Consider the following 17941-nt stretch of genomic DNA (forward strand, 5'->3'; position numbering starts at 1 on the left):
AACAAACTACCTTGATTCTAAAACAATAAACACCGATATGCTATCACTTTCCGAGCCACTTGCTGCACCTGCCTGCTGACTTTTTGTGATTTGTGCACAAGAACACATAGATCCCTTTGTGCTTTCCTCACCTGCACTCTTTCTCCATTTAGATAATTAGAAACATAGAAACATAGAAAATAGGTGCAGGAGTAGGCCATTCGGCCCTTCGAGCCTGCACCGCCATTCAATATGATCATGGCTGATCATCCAGCTCAGTAGCCTGTACCTGCCTTCTCTCCATACCCCCTGATCCCTTTAGCAAAAAGGGCCCCATCTAACTCCCTCTTAAATATAGCCAATGAACTGGCCTCAACTACCTTCTGTGGCAGAGAATTCCACAGACTCACCACTCTCTGTGTGAAGAAATGTTTTCTCATCTCGGTCCTAAAAGACTTATCCTTAAGCTGTGACCCCTGGTTCTGGACTCCCCCAACATCGGGAACAATCTTCCCCGCATCTAGCCTCTCCAACCCCTTAAGAATTTTATATGTTTCTATAAGATCCCCCCTCAGTCTTCTAAATTCCAGCGAGTACAAGCCCAGTCTATCCAGTCAATTGTATGCTTTTAGATTCCTTTCATTGAAGTGCAGGATCTCTCAACTTCCCAGGTTAAACTCTATTTGTCCCGTTTTCGGCCAGTCAGTTTGCCTAACTATGTACTTTTGCAGAGTCCAAATATCCCTATCAGAATGTACCCTCCCATCTATTTTCATGTCGTCTACAAACATGAAAATAGTCTACAAACATGAATACCTTGTCTTCTGCTCCTTCCTCCAGGTTAAATAATCGAGCCCCCCCCCCCCCCCCCCACACCCTCACTGGGCACACCATTGGGTACATCCCCCAGCCTGAAAAAAGACTTTTTATTTTGACGCACTGTACTAACCAATCATCAATTCATGCTAACACACTTGTTGAATACCACGTTCTTATGTGTGCACCACTTTTATGTACCACTTTGTCAAATGCCTTCTGAAAATCCACACATACTGCAGCAACAGATTCCCCTCTCAACACTCTGCACGTTATGCCCTTGGAAAAAAAACAACTTGATTTTGCAATATTGAGCTTCTCCAAATGACTAACCATTTCATATTTGATTGCATGAATGATCCAGCATTTTGCCAACAGCAAAGAAGGAGGGAGTTTCAGCAGCAGATAATTCCCTGAGCTCGTGCATGAACTAAAATATACAAACCCAGACCAATTTATAAATTGTCCTTTACCAGGATGTTGCATTTGCATAAAAGATATGCTGATAAATGAAGATGATTGGAAGCATAAGATACTATATTGACTATGGGATTTGCAAATTGCGAGTCACGACTATGATTATAGCACTTTGCTTAAACTACCATGATCCCTTTGCAAAATAGACTCTCTGTGGTTCAGCTCATCCAAAACTTATGATGCAAATTTTGGAATACAATAGCTTAGACATTAGATTGTGTAGAACTGTTTCTTTTCAGTGCTAAGCAATCCAATGTGTTGGAAGGATCTGCAGATACTGGTTTAAACTGAAGATAGACACAAAAAGCTGCAGTAACTCAACTGGTTCCTCCCGTTGAGTTTTATACAATTCAATTTTGATCTTCAGGACTGTGCCAATGACCATTTCTTGATGAAATTGCACTGATATATTTGGGGGCCCTTGCACCATGTGCTGAGCTGATGTGTAGATTTCATTGTCATCGCCCTCATTTTGTACCATCTTGCCAACTCAATTTTTAAGTTTTAGTCTCGAAGATACAGTGAGAAAACAGGCCCTTTGGCCCACCGAGTCCGAATCGGCCAGCGATCACCCATACACTAGTTTTATCCTAAACATGAGAGACAAGTTACAGAAGCCAATTAACTTACAAACCTGCACTTTTTTGGAATATGGGGGGGGGGGGGGGGTAAACTGGAGCATCCGGAGAAAACCCATGCAGTCACAGGGAGAACGTGCAAACTCTATACAGACAGCACCCATAATCAGGATCGAACCCAGGTCTCCGGCACTGTAAGGCAGCAACTCTACCACTGCACCACTGTGCCACCCACGTTATCGGCCACTACCAGAGGGTGATAAACAACGAGACCCAGAGCTGAGCTTTACAAAATGGGATCCTGTGAGCAGCGGAAACAAAATAGAATAGGAGGACGAAGGTAGCAACTGTCTTAATCAGCATTCTCAGCCTCATCTCCCAGTTGAGTAAGACAAGTAGGCACTGGCTAAATGGGACATGTAGAACCCCTTGGTGCACAGATGATTTTATAACTAACCTGCAAAATAAATCGTCGTGCAAACTAGTGGACCCTATTCACATGACAATCTTAAACATCACCCAAAATAACACAATAAACAGCTGGAAGGGTCTATGGAGACCAGAGTTCACTCAGGTCAGTCCCATCATTGTATTCCCCAATTTATTTCCTAACATACAGTAAGCTAATAACTTACTAGTCAGCACATCTTTGGGATGTGAGAGGAGACCAGAGTTCACTCGGAAAATCCACTGAACACAGGGACTGCACTAATTCAACGAAGATTGCACTGGTCAGGATTGATCCCTGGTTGCTGGAGCTGTGAGGCAGAGAGACTACCTATTGTGCCACAGTGACAATGGTGCACAGATAGTAAAGCAGCAATAGAAGTAATGTGTCATTGCCACAGACTGCTGTGGAGGCCATGCCAATGGACATCTTTAAGGCAGAGATGGACAGATTCTTGATTAGTAAGGGTGTCAGGGGTTATGTGGAGAAGGCAGAGAAATGGAGTCAGGAAGGAAAGATAGATCAGCCATGATTGAATGGCGGAGTAGACTTGATGGGCCGAATGACCCAATTCTGCTCCCCGAACTTATGAACATAATGTGTTTCACTTAGAAACATAGAAACATAGAAACATAGAAAATAGGTGCAGGAGTAGGCCATTCGGCCCTTCGAGCCTGCACCGCCATTCAATATGATCATGGCTGATCATTCAGCTCAGTAGCCTGTACCTGCCTTCTCTCCATACCCCCTGATCCCTTTAGCAATAGAAACATAGAAAATAGGTTGCAATAAGTGAACACGACCAATGCAGTGTTAAACTTCCTTGCAGAAGTTGAACCTTTTAACACACTTTCTCTCACCTCATCTTGCTGCCTGCAATTGTCTCGAGTTGGCAGGAAAGTTACTCCTGGAGAGCAGATGTTTCATCACACCCCGTCACCTCTATGACACATTTCTGCTTCCCAGAGAGTTCTTTCCTCAGTGGTGAATCAAGGCTTTGGTGAGGGAAGATGTCAATGATATTAATTAGTGCACACACTTTCAAGGGACTGAGTAAACAAAGGTGCAATGATCCGTTGACACAGACTGTAGTACCATCATTTCAATTTGAACTAGCTGACAGTCCAATAGGTCTAACTCAGCAGGACAGGCAGCACCTCTGGTGAGAAGGAATGGGTGACGTTTCCGGCCGAGACCGAAGGTCTGAAGAAGGGCCTCGACCCGAAATGTCACCCATTCCTTCTCTCCAGAGATGCTGCCTGTCCCGCTGAGTTACTCTTTGTGTCTATCTTTGGTGGAAACCAGCATCTGCAGTTTCTTCCTACACCATCCAATAGGTCTGTTGTTCCTGTTTCCTTAATTTTTTCTCTTTTTGAAGGATGCTTTTAGTTTTTACTCCAGTGTACATTGAAAGCAACAACCTGCTCGTGAATGTTATCCCATCGTTCCCAGAGGAGGTTCATGTGGTTCCCGTGTGTAATAGTTGAGGCTGCACAGAAGCAGAAAGCCTATATGTGGTTTCCATCTGTGGCTCCACACAAGTTGCCACCCACATCAGATGCACTGTGCGTCTGGATTGTCATTGTTACCCATCTGACCTCCGAGTGTGGTCATGATGACTTGGCTCTGCCCAACATGGAAAAGCATGAAGGTGGTCTCCTCTGTTCTTTCTGTTATCCGGTACATTTAGATTAGTTTGGTTTAGAGATACAGCGTGGAAACAGGTCCTTTGGCCCACCGAGTCCGCGCCGACCAGCAATCACCTGTACACGAGCACTTTCCCACACAACAGGGAATATTTTTTATTAGAAGCCAATTAACCTACAAACCTGCATGTCTTTGGAATGTGGGAGAAAACCGGAGCACCCGGAGAAAACCCATGCGGTCACAGGGGGAACGTGCAAACTCCGTACAGACAGCACCCATAGTCAGGATCAAACTCCGGTCTCTGACGGTGTAAGGCAGTAACTCTACCACTGCACCAATGCTTTGCCCCGTTTTTAACAGGCGGAGTAGAAAACACATTAAAACATTTCTGTGCTGAGCAGAGCTTCTCTCGCCTGTAGCCCACTGGTGCCAGGATATTCTCTCAAACCGTACTTGCATAAGTCTTGCTATGACAGTCTTTGAGGTGGCACTGCAGGTTGTCAGGTACATGTTGTCAAGGACGTCCCTTTAGGAAGGAGATGAGGAGGAATTACTTTGGTCAGAGCGTGGTGAATCTGTGGAATTCATTGCCACAAAAGGATAAAGAGGGACCAGAGGGAAAATTTCTAAATTGGGGCAAGGCCGATTTTAATCTGATAAGGCAGAAGTTGGCCCTGGTGGACTGGGATCAGCTTCTCGTGGGGAGGACCGCATCAGAACAGTGGGAGTCATTCAAAGGAATAATTGAAAAAGTACAGAGGAAGCATGTTCCCCTAAAGTTTAAGGGTGGGACAAACAAGTCCAAAGAACCTTGGATGTCGAACGATATAGTAGGATTGATTAAAAAAAAAAGGGGGGCTTTTGGGAGGCATAAAGAACTTAAGGCACAGGCATCATTAGAGGAATACAGAAGGTGTAGGGCGGTTCTTAAAAAAGAAATTAGGAGAGCAAAAAGGGGCCATGAGATAGCACTAGCGGGCAAAATAAAAGAAAATCCCAAAGTGTTCTATAAGTATATCAAGGGTAAGAGGATAACGAGGGAAAGAGTGGGGCCCATCAGGGACCATAGTGGAAAGCTGTGTGTGGAGCCAGAGGATGTAGGAGATGTTTTAAATGAATTTTTTGCATCTGTTTTTACGAGGGAGGAGGGCGATGCGGACTTAGAAATGGAGCAGGAGGGTTGTGATGTTCTTGAGCATATTGCTATTGACAGGGAGGCGGTGCTGGAGGCTCTGGCAGGCTTAAAAGTGGATAAGTCTCCGGGCCCTGACGAGATGTATCCCAGGATGCTGAGAGAGGCAAGGGAGGAGATTGCGGGGATCTGGCACAAATTTTCAGAGCCTCTCTTGCATCAGGGGATGTACCGGAGGACTGGAGGATAGCTAATGTGGTGCCATTATTTAAAAAGGGCAGTAGGGATAAACCTGGGAACTACAGGCCGGTGAGTCTGACATCGGTGGTGGGGAAGCTGCTAGAAAAGATTCTGTGGGACAGAATCAGTCTTCACTTGGAGGATCGAGGGTTAATTAAGGATAGTCAACATGGCTTTGTTAATGGAAGGTCGTGTCTGACTAACTTGATTGAATTTTTTGAAGGGGTGACCAAGGAGGTAGATGGGGGTAGTGCAGTGGATGTGGTATACATGGATTTCAGTAAGGCTTTTGACAAGGTCCCACACAGGAAACTAGTCAAGAAGGTAAGAGCCCATGGGATCCAGGGCACCTTGGCAAAATGGATAAAAAACTGGCTTAGTGACAGAAGGCAGAGGGTGATGGTAGAAGGTTGCTTCTGTGACTGGAGGCCGGTGGGGTGCCGCAGGGATCGGTGTTGGGTCCCTTACTGTTTGTAATCTACATTAATGATCTGGATGTCAACGTACAGGGCATGATCAGCAAGTTTGCAGATGACACAAAGTTAGGGGGGGTGGTGAATAGCGAGGAAGGGATCTGCAAGCTGCAGGAAGATATAGATGAGATGGTCAGATGGGCGGAGCAGTGGCAGATGGAATTTAATCCTGAAAAGTGCGAGGTGATGCACTTTGGCAGGAATAACTTGGAGAGGGAGTACACCATGAATGGAAGGACCCTAGGGAAGACAGGGGTACAGAGGGACCTTGGAGTACAGGTACACAAGTCCTTGAAGGCAGCAGGACAGGTGGACAGGGTGGTCAAAAAGGCATATGGGTTACTGGCCTTCATTAGCCGGGGCATCGAATATAAAAGTAGGGGGGTAATGATGGAATTGTACAGAACACTGGTGAGGCCACAGCTGGAGTATTGTGTACAGTTCTGGTCACCACATTATAGAAAGGATGTGATAGCTTTGGAGAGGGTGCAGAGGAGATTCACCAGGATGCTGCCAGGGATGAAGGGCCTCGGCTATGAGAAGAGACTGAGCAGACTGGGGTTGTTTTCCCTGGAGCAGAGAAGGCTGAGAGGGGACATGATCGAGGTGTACAAGATCATGAGGGGCATAGATAAGGTAGATGGCGGGGAACTTCTTCCACTGGTGGAAGGTTCAACAACGAGGGGACATAGATACAGGGTAAGGGGTGGGAGGTTTCGGGGGGATGTGAGAAAGAACTTTTTCACCCAGAGGGTGGTTGGAGTCTGGAATTCACTGCCTGGGGTGGTGGTGGAGGCGGGAACATTCACAACGTTTAAGTGGCATTTGGATGGGCACTTGAAATGCTACAACATTCAGGGCTACGGTCCAAATGCGGGAAAATGGGATTAAAATTAGACTGTGTTTGGTAACGGGCGGCACGGACACGATGGGCCGAAGGGCCTCTTTCTGTGCTGTAGGACTCTATGACTCTATGACTCTAGAAGGCTGTCGAGGTCAAGTCAGTGGATATTTTTACGGCAGAGATAGATTCTTGATTAGTACCGGTGTCAGGGGTTATGGGGAGAAGGCAGGATAATGGAGTTAGGAGGGAGAGATAGACCAGCCATGATTGAATGGCGGAAGAGATTTGATGGGCCGAATGCCCTAATTCTGCTCCTATCACTCATGAACCTATGAACGTGTGTGCTGACACACTTTGGTCATTTTCATCATCATCTCATCCTCCCACCTTTCTCTTGCTTTGATTCATGCACTTCTGAGGGGGAGAAACCTGGGAGTGTCTCTCCTTATACCCTGAAAAGACAAAGCAATATTTATACACCGAGCCCAAAGCAACGTTATGGTGCAGCAACACAGTGGTAAGAAGAAGGATTTTTTTTTCTTCACAAAGACTAATGGGGATTTGATGATCACAATGAAATGTTGTTATTGAGCATAGCTGACAGATTCCTGTATGCCTCTGCTCTTGAAGTAGTCTGTGCATCCGTGGTTCTTTTATCCCATGAGTCGAAGGATAGTCTCCTCAATCCAGACAAGGAGACTATTATTGCTGGTCTGTTGGGAATTCAACTGGCTCTGTGTTTAGTGTTTTATTTTGGCTATAGCCCTGCTTAGCCCCTACCCTCCACCCCCAGGGCCGTTTTTACAGCATTATGGGCCCCCGGGCAAAGCAGTGTACTGGGGCCCCTACCGTTACTCTCCTCCACCCCCTTTCCCTACCAGCCCCCCCCTGTCGTGCACTTACCGAAAAGCACTTAGCGATGGACTTAGGGTGCTACATTGTTGCGAAAAGCACTTACAGATCGCTGTGAGAAGCACTTAGGGACCGAAAATGTTGCGAAAAAAGCACTTATTGAACCTACATTTTTAAAGTAGTATTTATTTATTGCAAGTCACTTAACATACACAGATCAGCATGGGGCCCCTATGCTCGTGGGGCCCCGGGCAAGTGCCCATCAGGCCCATGCGTTAAGACGGCCCTGTCCACCCCCCCCATCCACCCCACCCCCATCCACTCCACCCCCCATCCCCCCCGCATCCACCCCCTATCCCTCCCCTGCCATCCCCTGCCCACCTCTTTCCCCCCCCTCCCCCTCCTCCCCTCACCCCCCCTTCCCCCTGCCCCCCCCCCCCATCCACCATTGTAGCTTCACTCACCTTTTTAACTGTTTTTTTTCTCCATTTTTCAGAGAGGGACCTATTTAAATGTTTGTGCTAAACACATTGATCTTTTAGCACATTAAAAAGAAATAAAATCCAATTCCCAAGCTAGTGAGAAAACTACTTCCAACAATTAAGCATGTGAGCAAATGTTAGGTAGGATTTGGGAAACATTTATCCCAGCTAATGCAATGATGAGATTGTGAATCGGTACGGTTCAAAAATCGGCTCAGCAAAGATCATTGACATGTTCTGTCATTAATCCGTGATAGTGTTCTACATAATGCATTACAAATGGTTTTATAGTATGTTACAAGACTCTTAAAAGTCTGTAACATGCTTGAGGAATTCAGATGACCTCATAAACCACAGGTTTAAAGCTCCACAAATTACTGAAAGCTCGGACAATTTATACCTTGAAGACACTTCCATTGATTTGAAATCTTTGTGTATTGTCCACAACACACCACTGAGGACTTGGCTTTGTGAGAACCCTATGCCTGGAATGCGCTGCCATAGGTGGTGGTGGACGTAGATACAGTGGTGGCAGTTAAGAGACTTTTCGATGGGAACATAGATAAGCAGGGTATGGTGTGATATGGATCATGTGCAGGCAGAGGAGATTAGTTTAACTTGCCATCATGTTCAGCTTGAATGTTGTGGGCTGAAGGGCCTGTTCCTGTCCTGTACTGTTCTATGTTCTGTGTCATTGCCAATTTTTCTGTCATGTTCTCGATTAGTACGGGTGTCAGGGGTTATGGGGAGAAGGGAGAAAAATGATTTCGAGGAGGAAAGATCGATCAGCCATGATTGAATGGCAGAATGGGCTTGATGAGCCGAATGGCCTAATTCTGCTCCTAGAACTTATGAACTTATGTCACTGGATACCTAGTTTTAAAATGTAGCCTTGTATCACCTGCTGTGAAGGGAGTTTTGTTTCAAAGCAATATGTCATCAGTCTGAAGAAGGGTCTCGACCCGAAACGTCACCCATTCCTTCTCTCCCGAGATGCTGCCTGACCTGCTGAGTTACTCCAGCATTTTGGGAATAAATCGATTTGTACCAGCATCTGCAGTTATTTTTTTATATGTCTGAGGAAAGGTCTTGACCCGAATCTCCAGAGATGCTGCCTGTCCTGCTGAGTTCCTCCAGCATTTTGTGTCTATCTTTGGTTTAAACCAGCATCTGCAGTTCCTTCCTACACATGCTATAATAATGCCTGACTGGGAGATAGGTTGTATCAGGTTATGCTAAGTGCCTTTGCACACTGGTGTTTCTGCTGTTGGTACCAATCTAAGTAATTGTTGAGAATGTCTCATTGCACAACCAGATACTCTAATCCAATGAATCAAAGGCATGGAGCAACTATAATGATTAACCTTTCATAATTCTTTTATGCCATATTCAAAGGTAAATCATCTTTTCTTACATTAAAGTTAAATAGACAATAGACAATAGACAATAGGTGCAGGAGGAGGCCATTCAGCCCTTTGAGCCAGCACCGCCATTCAATGTGATCATGGCTGATCATTCTCAATCAGTACCCCGTTCCTGCCTTCTCCCCATACCCCCTGACTCCGCTATCCTTAAGAGCTTTATCTAACTCTCTCTTGAATGCATTCAGAGAATTGGCCTCCACTGCCTTCTGAGGCAGAGCATTCCACAGATTCACAACTCTCTGACTGAAAAAGTTTTTCCTCATCTCAGTTCTAAATAGACAATAGACAATAGACAATAGATAATAGGTGCAGGAGAAGGCCATTCGGCCCTTCGAGCCAGCACCGCCATTCAATGTGATCATGGCTCAAATAAATGGCCTACCCCTTATTCTTAAACTGTGACCCCTTGTTCTGGACTCCCCCAACATTGGGAACATGTTTCCTGCCTCTAACGTGTCCAACCTCTTAATAATCTTATACGTTTCGATAAAATCTCCTCTCATCCTTCTAAATTCCAGTGTATACAAGCCTAGTTGCTCCAGTCTTTCAACATGTGATAGTCCCGCCATTCCGGGAATTAATCTAGTAAACCTACGCTGCACGCCCTCAATAGCAAAATCTTCTTAAGGCTTCAGACAATTAGATAAAAAGGCTGATCAAAAGACAAAGAGCAGAGCCGTGTTGGAAACTCAGCAGTTCTCTGCTTCAGAAAACCAAACCTCCAGTTGCCTCAGAGATTCTAAACCATCAGGCTTTTCGACCTAACTTCTGGACTTGTAGAGTTAGCTACATATATTAAAGGATAGTCAGCGAACATTTTTTAATAGACAAGCCGGTAATCAATTTCATGAATTCAGCAAAAAAGAAGGTCCAAAATAACAAATGTGATCTTGATTTCTATTAACTGGAAGCACTCTGATTTATGTCCTTGTTTTATTGTTGCAGAGAAATGCAGGTATATTTTTTCCTGACGATGGTGCTTCTGCAGCGATGCCTGCATGCATCCACCAGAGAGCAGGGCAGCACTGGGCCCCTTACCTATTACGCTGCAGAAATTGAGGGAGACAGCACTGTAGCCATGGCTTTGGCCAAACGGCATGGAGTAGACTTCATTGGAAAGGTCAGTGCATATTTATGTTTGGGTACATGAGCTCCATCCTTTTCTCTGCCAAGACATCTTACCTTTCACTCAGTGTTTTCTTAAGAAGGGCTTGAAAAATGACCCACAGACAGATCTATTAAAGACTTGATTCTTTATTGAAGTGTTGATTATTATTTTCATTTAATAACACAAAGCAATTCAAATTTAAGAGAAACCCATTTGGAAGATTTCACACAGCTCCAATTTAATGTCTATATTTATAGCTGGCGGAGAATTTCTCAGCACTTAATACTTGTATTTAATATTTATACTTAGGAAATTAAGGAAAGCAAATGGCTCTGTCTTTCATAAGTTTTTAACAAATTAACAAAATATCAGGAATAGCACCATCTGTGGTGGGAAGATTACAATTAATAGCACCAGGTCATCCTGTATAGAACAAACCATATTGCAATGGAGGGTTATGTTGCCATAATGGGAAGGAATAGTGGGTTTTTGTTGTGTTAAGTTTTTGTATGAGTTCACTGATCTCTCATTCCCAGTACTTGAAGTGTGTCCAGGTCAGTATTAGAGTTAGATGGCATAAATCAACTCCCTGACCTGTGCCAGCCAGGTCAAGGTCATCTGAGATTCTGAAGTGCAGTCATGGGACTCATAATCCTGCCTTCCTCTCCCTGCAGCAGTTATCAGGTCAGTCTGAAGAAGGGTCTCGACCCGAAAGGTCATCCGTTCCTGCTATCCGAAGATGCTGCCTGTCCCGCTGAGTTACTCCAACATTTTGTGCCTATCTTCTGTGCAAACCAGCATCTGCAGTTTTGTCCTACACATGAATTGTTTCTGGCATGTTTTGATTTTATCTTTGGCCTGTGTCTCATTTGTGCATAGTTGCTCAGAGCGCAGTGAATTTACTTGCTACATCATACTTTCTTTAATATCACCATCCCGGCTGGGGTAATGAGTGCTTGAGTGGGACACAAAAAAACTGTGCATATGTCCATATCCATGATACTCTGCAGGGATGGTGTCAGATTGGATAAGACTGTAATCATTTAGAGCTTTGCTTAGCTGATTGCCTCGAAGTTTCTCCGAAATATATTGTTATGATATCTAATTTTTCTTCAGTCGGTGTGAGTCACGCTGGCTGAAAAAAAATGCCTATGCATTTTGATGTGTGATGAAAGATTAATAACTGACCCAAAAGTTTATCAAAATAATAATTTTCATTCAATACCTGGGCACGAGTGAAGGGAAAGATGAGAATTGTAAGGATTATTTCAATTATTTTTCCCAGTGAATTTTCATCAGATTTTTATGCTATATCAATTAGCTGAGTTTGGAGCAGCAAATAGCATTTTCAGGAGCTGCAGGTCGGATGCCTGATCACCTGATGCTGGGTGGATTTCTTTTATAAACTGTAAGAAGATGAACAAGTCACATTCCTATAGCGTAATAGCACTAACACTGCACCTTCCTCTGCCATTCAAATTCAGTTTTATTGAAGGCACAAGAGACTGGAGATGTTGGAATCTATTGCAAAACAAAAGGGAGGCAGCTAGCTCAGTTTAGTTTTTAGTTTAGAGACACAGAGTGGGAACAGGCCCTTTGGCCCATCGAGTCTGTGCCGACCAGCGACCACCTGCACACTATGTGTTTTCCTACACACGAGGGACAATTTACGAAATCCAATTAACCTCCAAACCTGCATGTCTTTGGAATTTGGGGGAAACTGGAGCACCCAGAGTAAACCCACGTGGTCACAGGGAGAACGTACAAACTCCATACAGACGGCACCCATCGTCAGGATCAAATCCGGGTCTCTGGCGCTGTAAGGCAGCAGCTCTACTGCTGTGCCACTGTGCCGCCCTGGTTGAAGAAGTTTAACTAGTCAGGCGGCATCTGTGGAGGGAAATGGACAGTCGATGTTTTGGACAAAGATCTTTCATCGGGACTGAAATAGTTAAGGGGAAGTAGCCAATATAAGGAGTGGGGGGGGAAGAGCTTTCAAATGATAGGTTGATCAACGTGAAGGGTTGATAGGCAAAAACAATCAAGTGGGGGTAGGGAGGAGGGACGCAGCAACAGTCTGGGGGGGGGGGGTGATAAGTGCAGAGCAAAAGGCTGGAGACTCTGGAATCTGATCGGAAAGGAAGGTGAAAAATGTAACTGACTGAGGAATGGTGGCAGATGGAGCGGGAAGGGGATGCAGTGGGTGGAAGGTGATAGGTAGCTAGAGTAAGGTGGGAATGAGAGAGGATCAGGGTATGTAGGAGAAAAGGGAAAAAGGGCAGAGGGGGTGTGGTTTACTTGAAATTGGAGACGTTTCACGTCAGTGGGTTGTAGACTACCCAGCCGGGCATACGAGGTGATGCTCCTCTAGTTTGCATTTGGCCTCGCCCTGGCAGTGAATGAGGCAGAGGGCAGACTAGTCAATGTGGGAATGGGTGGAGGAATTAAAATGGTTGTCAACTAGGAGAACCAAGAGGCCATAGTAGAGAGTTCGCGGCTTGTCAAAGCAGTCACTTCGCCTGCGTTTGGCCTCACCGATGTAGAAGAGGCCACATCAAGAGCAGCAAATTGGAGAAGGTGCAAATGAATCTTTGCCTCACCTGGAAGTCTCTGGTGAGGGAGGAGTTCCAAGTTTAGAGATACAGTACGGAAACAGGCCCTTTGGCCCACTGAGTCTGCGCCAACCAACGACCATTCCGTACACGAACACAATCCTGCATCTACATGCTGGGGATAATTGACAATTTTACCGAAGTCAATTAACCGACAAAGCTGTACTTTGGAATGTGTGTAGAAACTGGGACACCCGTAGAAAAGGCAGGTGGTCACAGGGTAAAATGTACAAACTCAGTACAGACAGAACCCGTAGTCAGGATTAAACCCGGGTGTATGGCGCTATAAGGCAGCAGCTCTACCGCTGTACCACTGTGCCACCCTAATGCCACTGTGCCACTCTATGCACCACTGTGCCACCCATGGTGAAAGAAGGTGAAAGGACAGGTGTTACACCTCTGATGGTTGGATGGGAAAATAGCCTGTGGAGGGGAGAGAGAGGGATGAGCATGGAGGGATGAGTGAACCATTGAGTCGTGGAGAGAGCTGTCCCTGCAAAAAGGGGTGGGAGTGAAGTTGTGACCTGTGGGTGGGATCAGTTTTACTGATGATGTTGAGATGGATTTTACACCTGGCTTGTTGGGCCAGGTGTAAAAGTGTTGCAGATCAGCTGACTTGTACATTAAGTACCCTGATGTTCATTTCACAGGGGATCTTATCGAAACGTATAAGATTATTAAGGGGTTGGACATGTTAGAGGCAGAAAACATGTTCCCAATGTTGGGGGAGTCCAGAACCAGGGGCCACAGTTTAAGAATAAGGGGTAGGCCATTTAGAACAAAGATGAGGAAAAACTTTTTTAGTCAGAGAGTTGTGAATCTGTGGAATTCTCTGCCTCAGAGGGCAGTGGAGGCCATTTCTCTGAATACATTCAAGAGAGAGCTAGATAGAGCTCTTAAGGATAGCGGAGTCAGGGGGTATGGGGAGAAAGCAGGAACGGGGTACTGATTGAGAATGATCAGCCATGATCACATTGAATGGCTGTGCTGGCTCGAAGGGCCGAATAGCCTACTCCTGCACCTATTGTCTATTGTCTATTGTCTATTGTCACTGGAGAACTGAAGAATAGAAACTTGCAGTCAATGATCTTCTGATCTGCGAGACCAGCTTTATGTCCACCAGACACAAAGTTGAAAATTTACACCCGCCTCTTTCGGGTAACCTTGCTCATGATCCACAAAAGGCAACTTCTATTTTTTTTTTTTGCACATATAGTAGAACGTTTTAATATTGGCAAAAAAATAGCATGAGTCATTTCTCTTTTACTGTAAGCATGCATGAAATGTTGTTTAAAAGTAATTAAATAGAGGTTCACTCATTTTCGTGAAGAAAAAATCTCAGGCAAGCTGTGAATCATGGAATGTCTGGGCAGGATTCCATCCTGCTGCTCAGCTTTGCCTTTTGTTTCACACTTGTGAAAATAATGAACAAGTTACGAGTATAACTGGGCCCAATTTTACTTTGTAGTCAGTGTTGCTGGTGCAGTGTTAATTGTAGCTTTCCTTACGTATGTGCAAACTCTGAATTTAAATTTGAAAATTGCTTTACGCAAGTTAACTGAGAGATATATTTCTGGGACTCTTCTGTGCAGTAATGCCCAGGAATTACTGTGTTCCCACCCATAAGACCCAAAGAAATATTCAAATGTTATGGAATTTTGTATTGAAGGTCTAGTTGTTCTAAGGAATTGTGCTCCCTTGAGTAGTCTTGTTGAAAGAGGTATCATTATAGAATCCTCTTGGCACAACACAATGCTTTCATTCAAAGTATTTTAAGGAACAGCGGCGCAGCGGTAGAGTTGCTGCCTTACAGTGCCTTACAGAGACCCATGTTCAATCCTGACCATGGGTACTGTCTGTACAGAGTTTGTGTGTTTCCCCTGTAACCGCGTGGGTTTTCTCCGGGTGCTTCAATTTCCTCCCAAACTCCAAAGACGTCCAGGATGGTAGGTTAATTGGCTTTGGTAAGTTGTGAAATTGTCCCTAGTGTGTAGCATAGTGCTATTGTACGGGGTGATCTCTGGTCGGCTCAGACAGTGGGCCGAAGGGCCTGTTTCCGCGCTGTACCTCTAAAGTCTAAAGTAAAGTCTGTTCAGAAACAAGTCAGAATCATATATTTTGTCTTGTAGAAAAAATGCCTGGCATTTCAATTCGAACGAAAGTAACAAATAAAGTGTAAAGTGTAATGTTCCATTCACAGTCATATCTTGAAAGTGTTAGAGTGGGATGTTACACCAACACAGAGTCTTGGCGGATATAAAAGATGGCTTAACATTATTTTCAAGTGGTTAAATGAGAGTTGTCCTGGACCAAAATTTATTTCCCTAGCAACATAATTACTTGGAAAAAGAAAGAAAATGTGGGCATTGTAATTTTGTTGTTGGTGTCATCTTCCATTGAGAAAATTGGCCGCTATGTTGCTGGAACTGCAGCAGCGGCAGTAATTTGCAGCTCACCTCATGAATAGTTCAATGGTACATAGAAACATAGAAACATAGAAAATAGGTGCAGGAGTAGGCCATTCGGCCCTTCGAGCCTGCACCGCCATTCAATATGATCATGGCTGATCATCCAACTCAGTACCCCGTACCAGCCTTCTCTCCATACCCCCTGATCCCTTTAGCCACAAGGGCTACATCTAACTCCCTCTTAAATATAGCCAATGAACTGGCCTCAACTACCTTCTGTGGCAGAGAATTCCACAGATTCACCACTCTCTGTGGAACTTCATTGTCATCTGGCCATTGTGATGTTCTGAGGCCATGAAGGACTTCACAGGACAGACCATGCTTGTCGAGTATCTCATGAAGATAATAGTTATGAGATGCGACTATTACTAATGTATTCATTTGGAAGGATTTGTTTGGGCAGTAAGGTAAAAAGCTTTTATTTCTGGTCTGTCGTGGGATTTTCTGCTAACCTGCCTCGCTGAAGGCCTTTATTTAAATTTGTTGTCACAGAGTCTTGGAATGATACAGCACAGAAACAGACTCCTCAGCCCAAACTATCTATTCTGACTGAGATATATACCAGAGCTAGTTCCATTTGCCTGTGTTATATCCCTTTAAACCTGTTCTATCCATGTACCTGCTCAAATGTCTTTTCACCATTGTAAGTACACCCACCTCGACAGCTTCTTCCAACAGCTCATTCCATACACACACCACCCTCTGTATGAAAAAAAGACCAGGTACATGGATATCCCTCAGTGCCCTTTAAAGCATTCCCTTCTCAACTGAAACCATTGCCTTCTAGTTTTAAACTCCTTCACCCTGAGAAAATGACTCTGACCATCCCTTATCGACTCCCCTTATGATCTATAAGGCTACCCCTACACCTCTTATCACCCAGGGGAAAAAGTCCCTGCCTATTCAGCCTTTCCTTATAATAACTCAAGTACTCCATCCCCGTTAAGTCAACGGAGCCTTATCTTTGACAAAAGCCTTGCGTACTGTAGGTGTGGTGAAGGTGTGGAATTCTCTGCCTCAGAAGGCAGTGGAGGCCAGTTCGTTGGATGCTTTCAAGAGAGAGCTGGATAGAGCTCTTAAGGATAGCGGAGTGAGGGGGTATGGGGAGAAGGCAGGAACGGGGTACTGATTGAGAGTGATCAGCCATGATCGCATTGAATGGCGGTGCTGGCTCGAAGGGCTGAATGGCCTACTCCTGCACCTATTGTCTATTGTCTATTGTCTATTGTCTATTGAGCCATTTGTTTTTATTAAGCTGTCAGCATATTATATTATTTTGCCTCCCGCTGTATTACTTTTGGACACTTGGGGGTTGGCGTGAGATGAATACATATATAGGCATAACGGGCATATATGGACTGGGAGGAGCCAGAATTATGAGTGCATCTGGGTATGCAGAGACATGATACATCAGACGCGGAGAAGCTATGGCTAGATACAGTTCTTACCAGACCTATGACGGGAGAAATACAAATCTGTTTGTATCGCGACTTCAATAAACGACTAATTAAACCGATACGTCGTGAAGATTATTTATTTATTCCGGTCAATACAATACAACAGATTGACCATACAGTTGTGAAAGTTAAATAGTGCAAAAATCATTGTATCAAAACAATAAAACAATATAATCACACAAGATATTTTCTGACCGAAAAATAAAGGTGTGGGCAGAAGCCAAAGCGTATTATGCCTGCCCTTAATACTTAACAAAATATAAAAAAATTTAAAAACGCAACATCATAGGTCAGAAGCAGATAAACAAAACATAGAAAGAAACACAAATATTGTCAAGAACCATCATTTCTATCATGTCAGTCATTTCTCAGTGCTGATCCCATATTTTGTATCTTTCAAATATAATATGTTTGAACATTTTCTTGAATTTACACATATTACTACACTCTTTTAATTCATTGTTGCAACTATTTCATAAATTGACCCCTTTAACAGTCACACATTTATTTTTCACATTTGTTCTTACCCTCATTTTTTCAAATATAAAGATCTCTCTGTTGTTTGCGTCAAGATCTATCACTCCACTCCTCCGTGAAGTGGTGGCAAGCGGAGAGGACTTCAGTGGGAAGGACCGAAGTTGCCACTACATTATTGTAAGAACTTCCTCAACTGGAGTGAATAACTAAGAACTATCCTCGGTGAGTGTAGATAAAAGTAGACCTGTCTCGAAAGAGTAATTTAAAGTTATACTTGGCTCTCTGAGTGAGACTGGAGCTTGTGAAGTGACTGGACGGAACAAGGATTGTTTATTGCGAAATCCTTGAAGCCGAAATCGACTGGACGGTACAGGGATTGTTTTATTTTGCAAGCCTGAACAGAATTCCACAGACGTACGGGGTCATT

At 44.3% G+C, this 17941-nt stretch overlaps 1 protein-coding gene across 1 annotated transcript in view; it reads left to right on the plus strand.

Moving 5' to 3' along the window:
* The window catches only part of LOC144594034 (PC3-like endoprotease variant B), a 1240467-nt gene that overhangs the window by 62936 nt on the left and 1159590 nt on the right, over window positions 1-17941 (plus strand). Inside the window, exon 3 of the mRNA XM_078400201.1 lies at window positions 10338-10512. Within this exon, the coding sequence (XP_078256327.1) occupies window positions 10342-10512 (171 nt within the window). The 5' untranslated portion in view covers window positions 10338-10341. The remainder of the gene's footprint in view (window positions 1-10337; window positions 10513-17941) is intronic.

This window comes from Rhinoraja longicauda, chromosome 5, assembly GCF_053455715.1.
Source record: "Rhinoraja longicauda isolate Sanriku21f chromosome 5, sRhiLon1.1, whole genome shotgun sequence".
Lineage (NCBI taxonomy): Eukaryota > Metazoa > Chordata > Chondrichthyes > Rajiformes > Arhynchobatidae > Rhinoraja > Rhinoraja longicauda.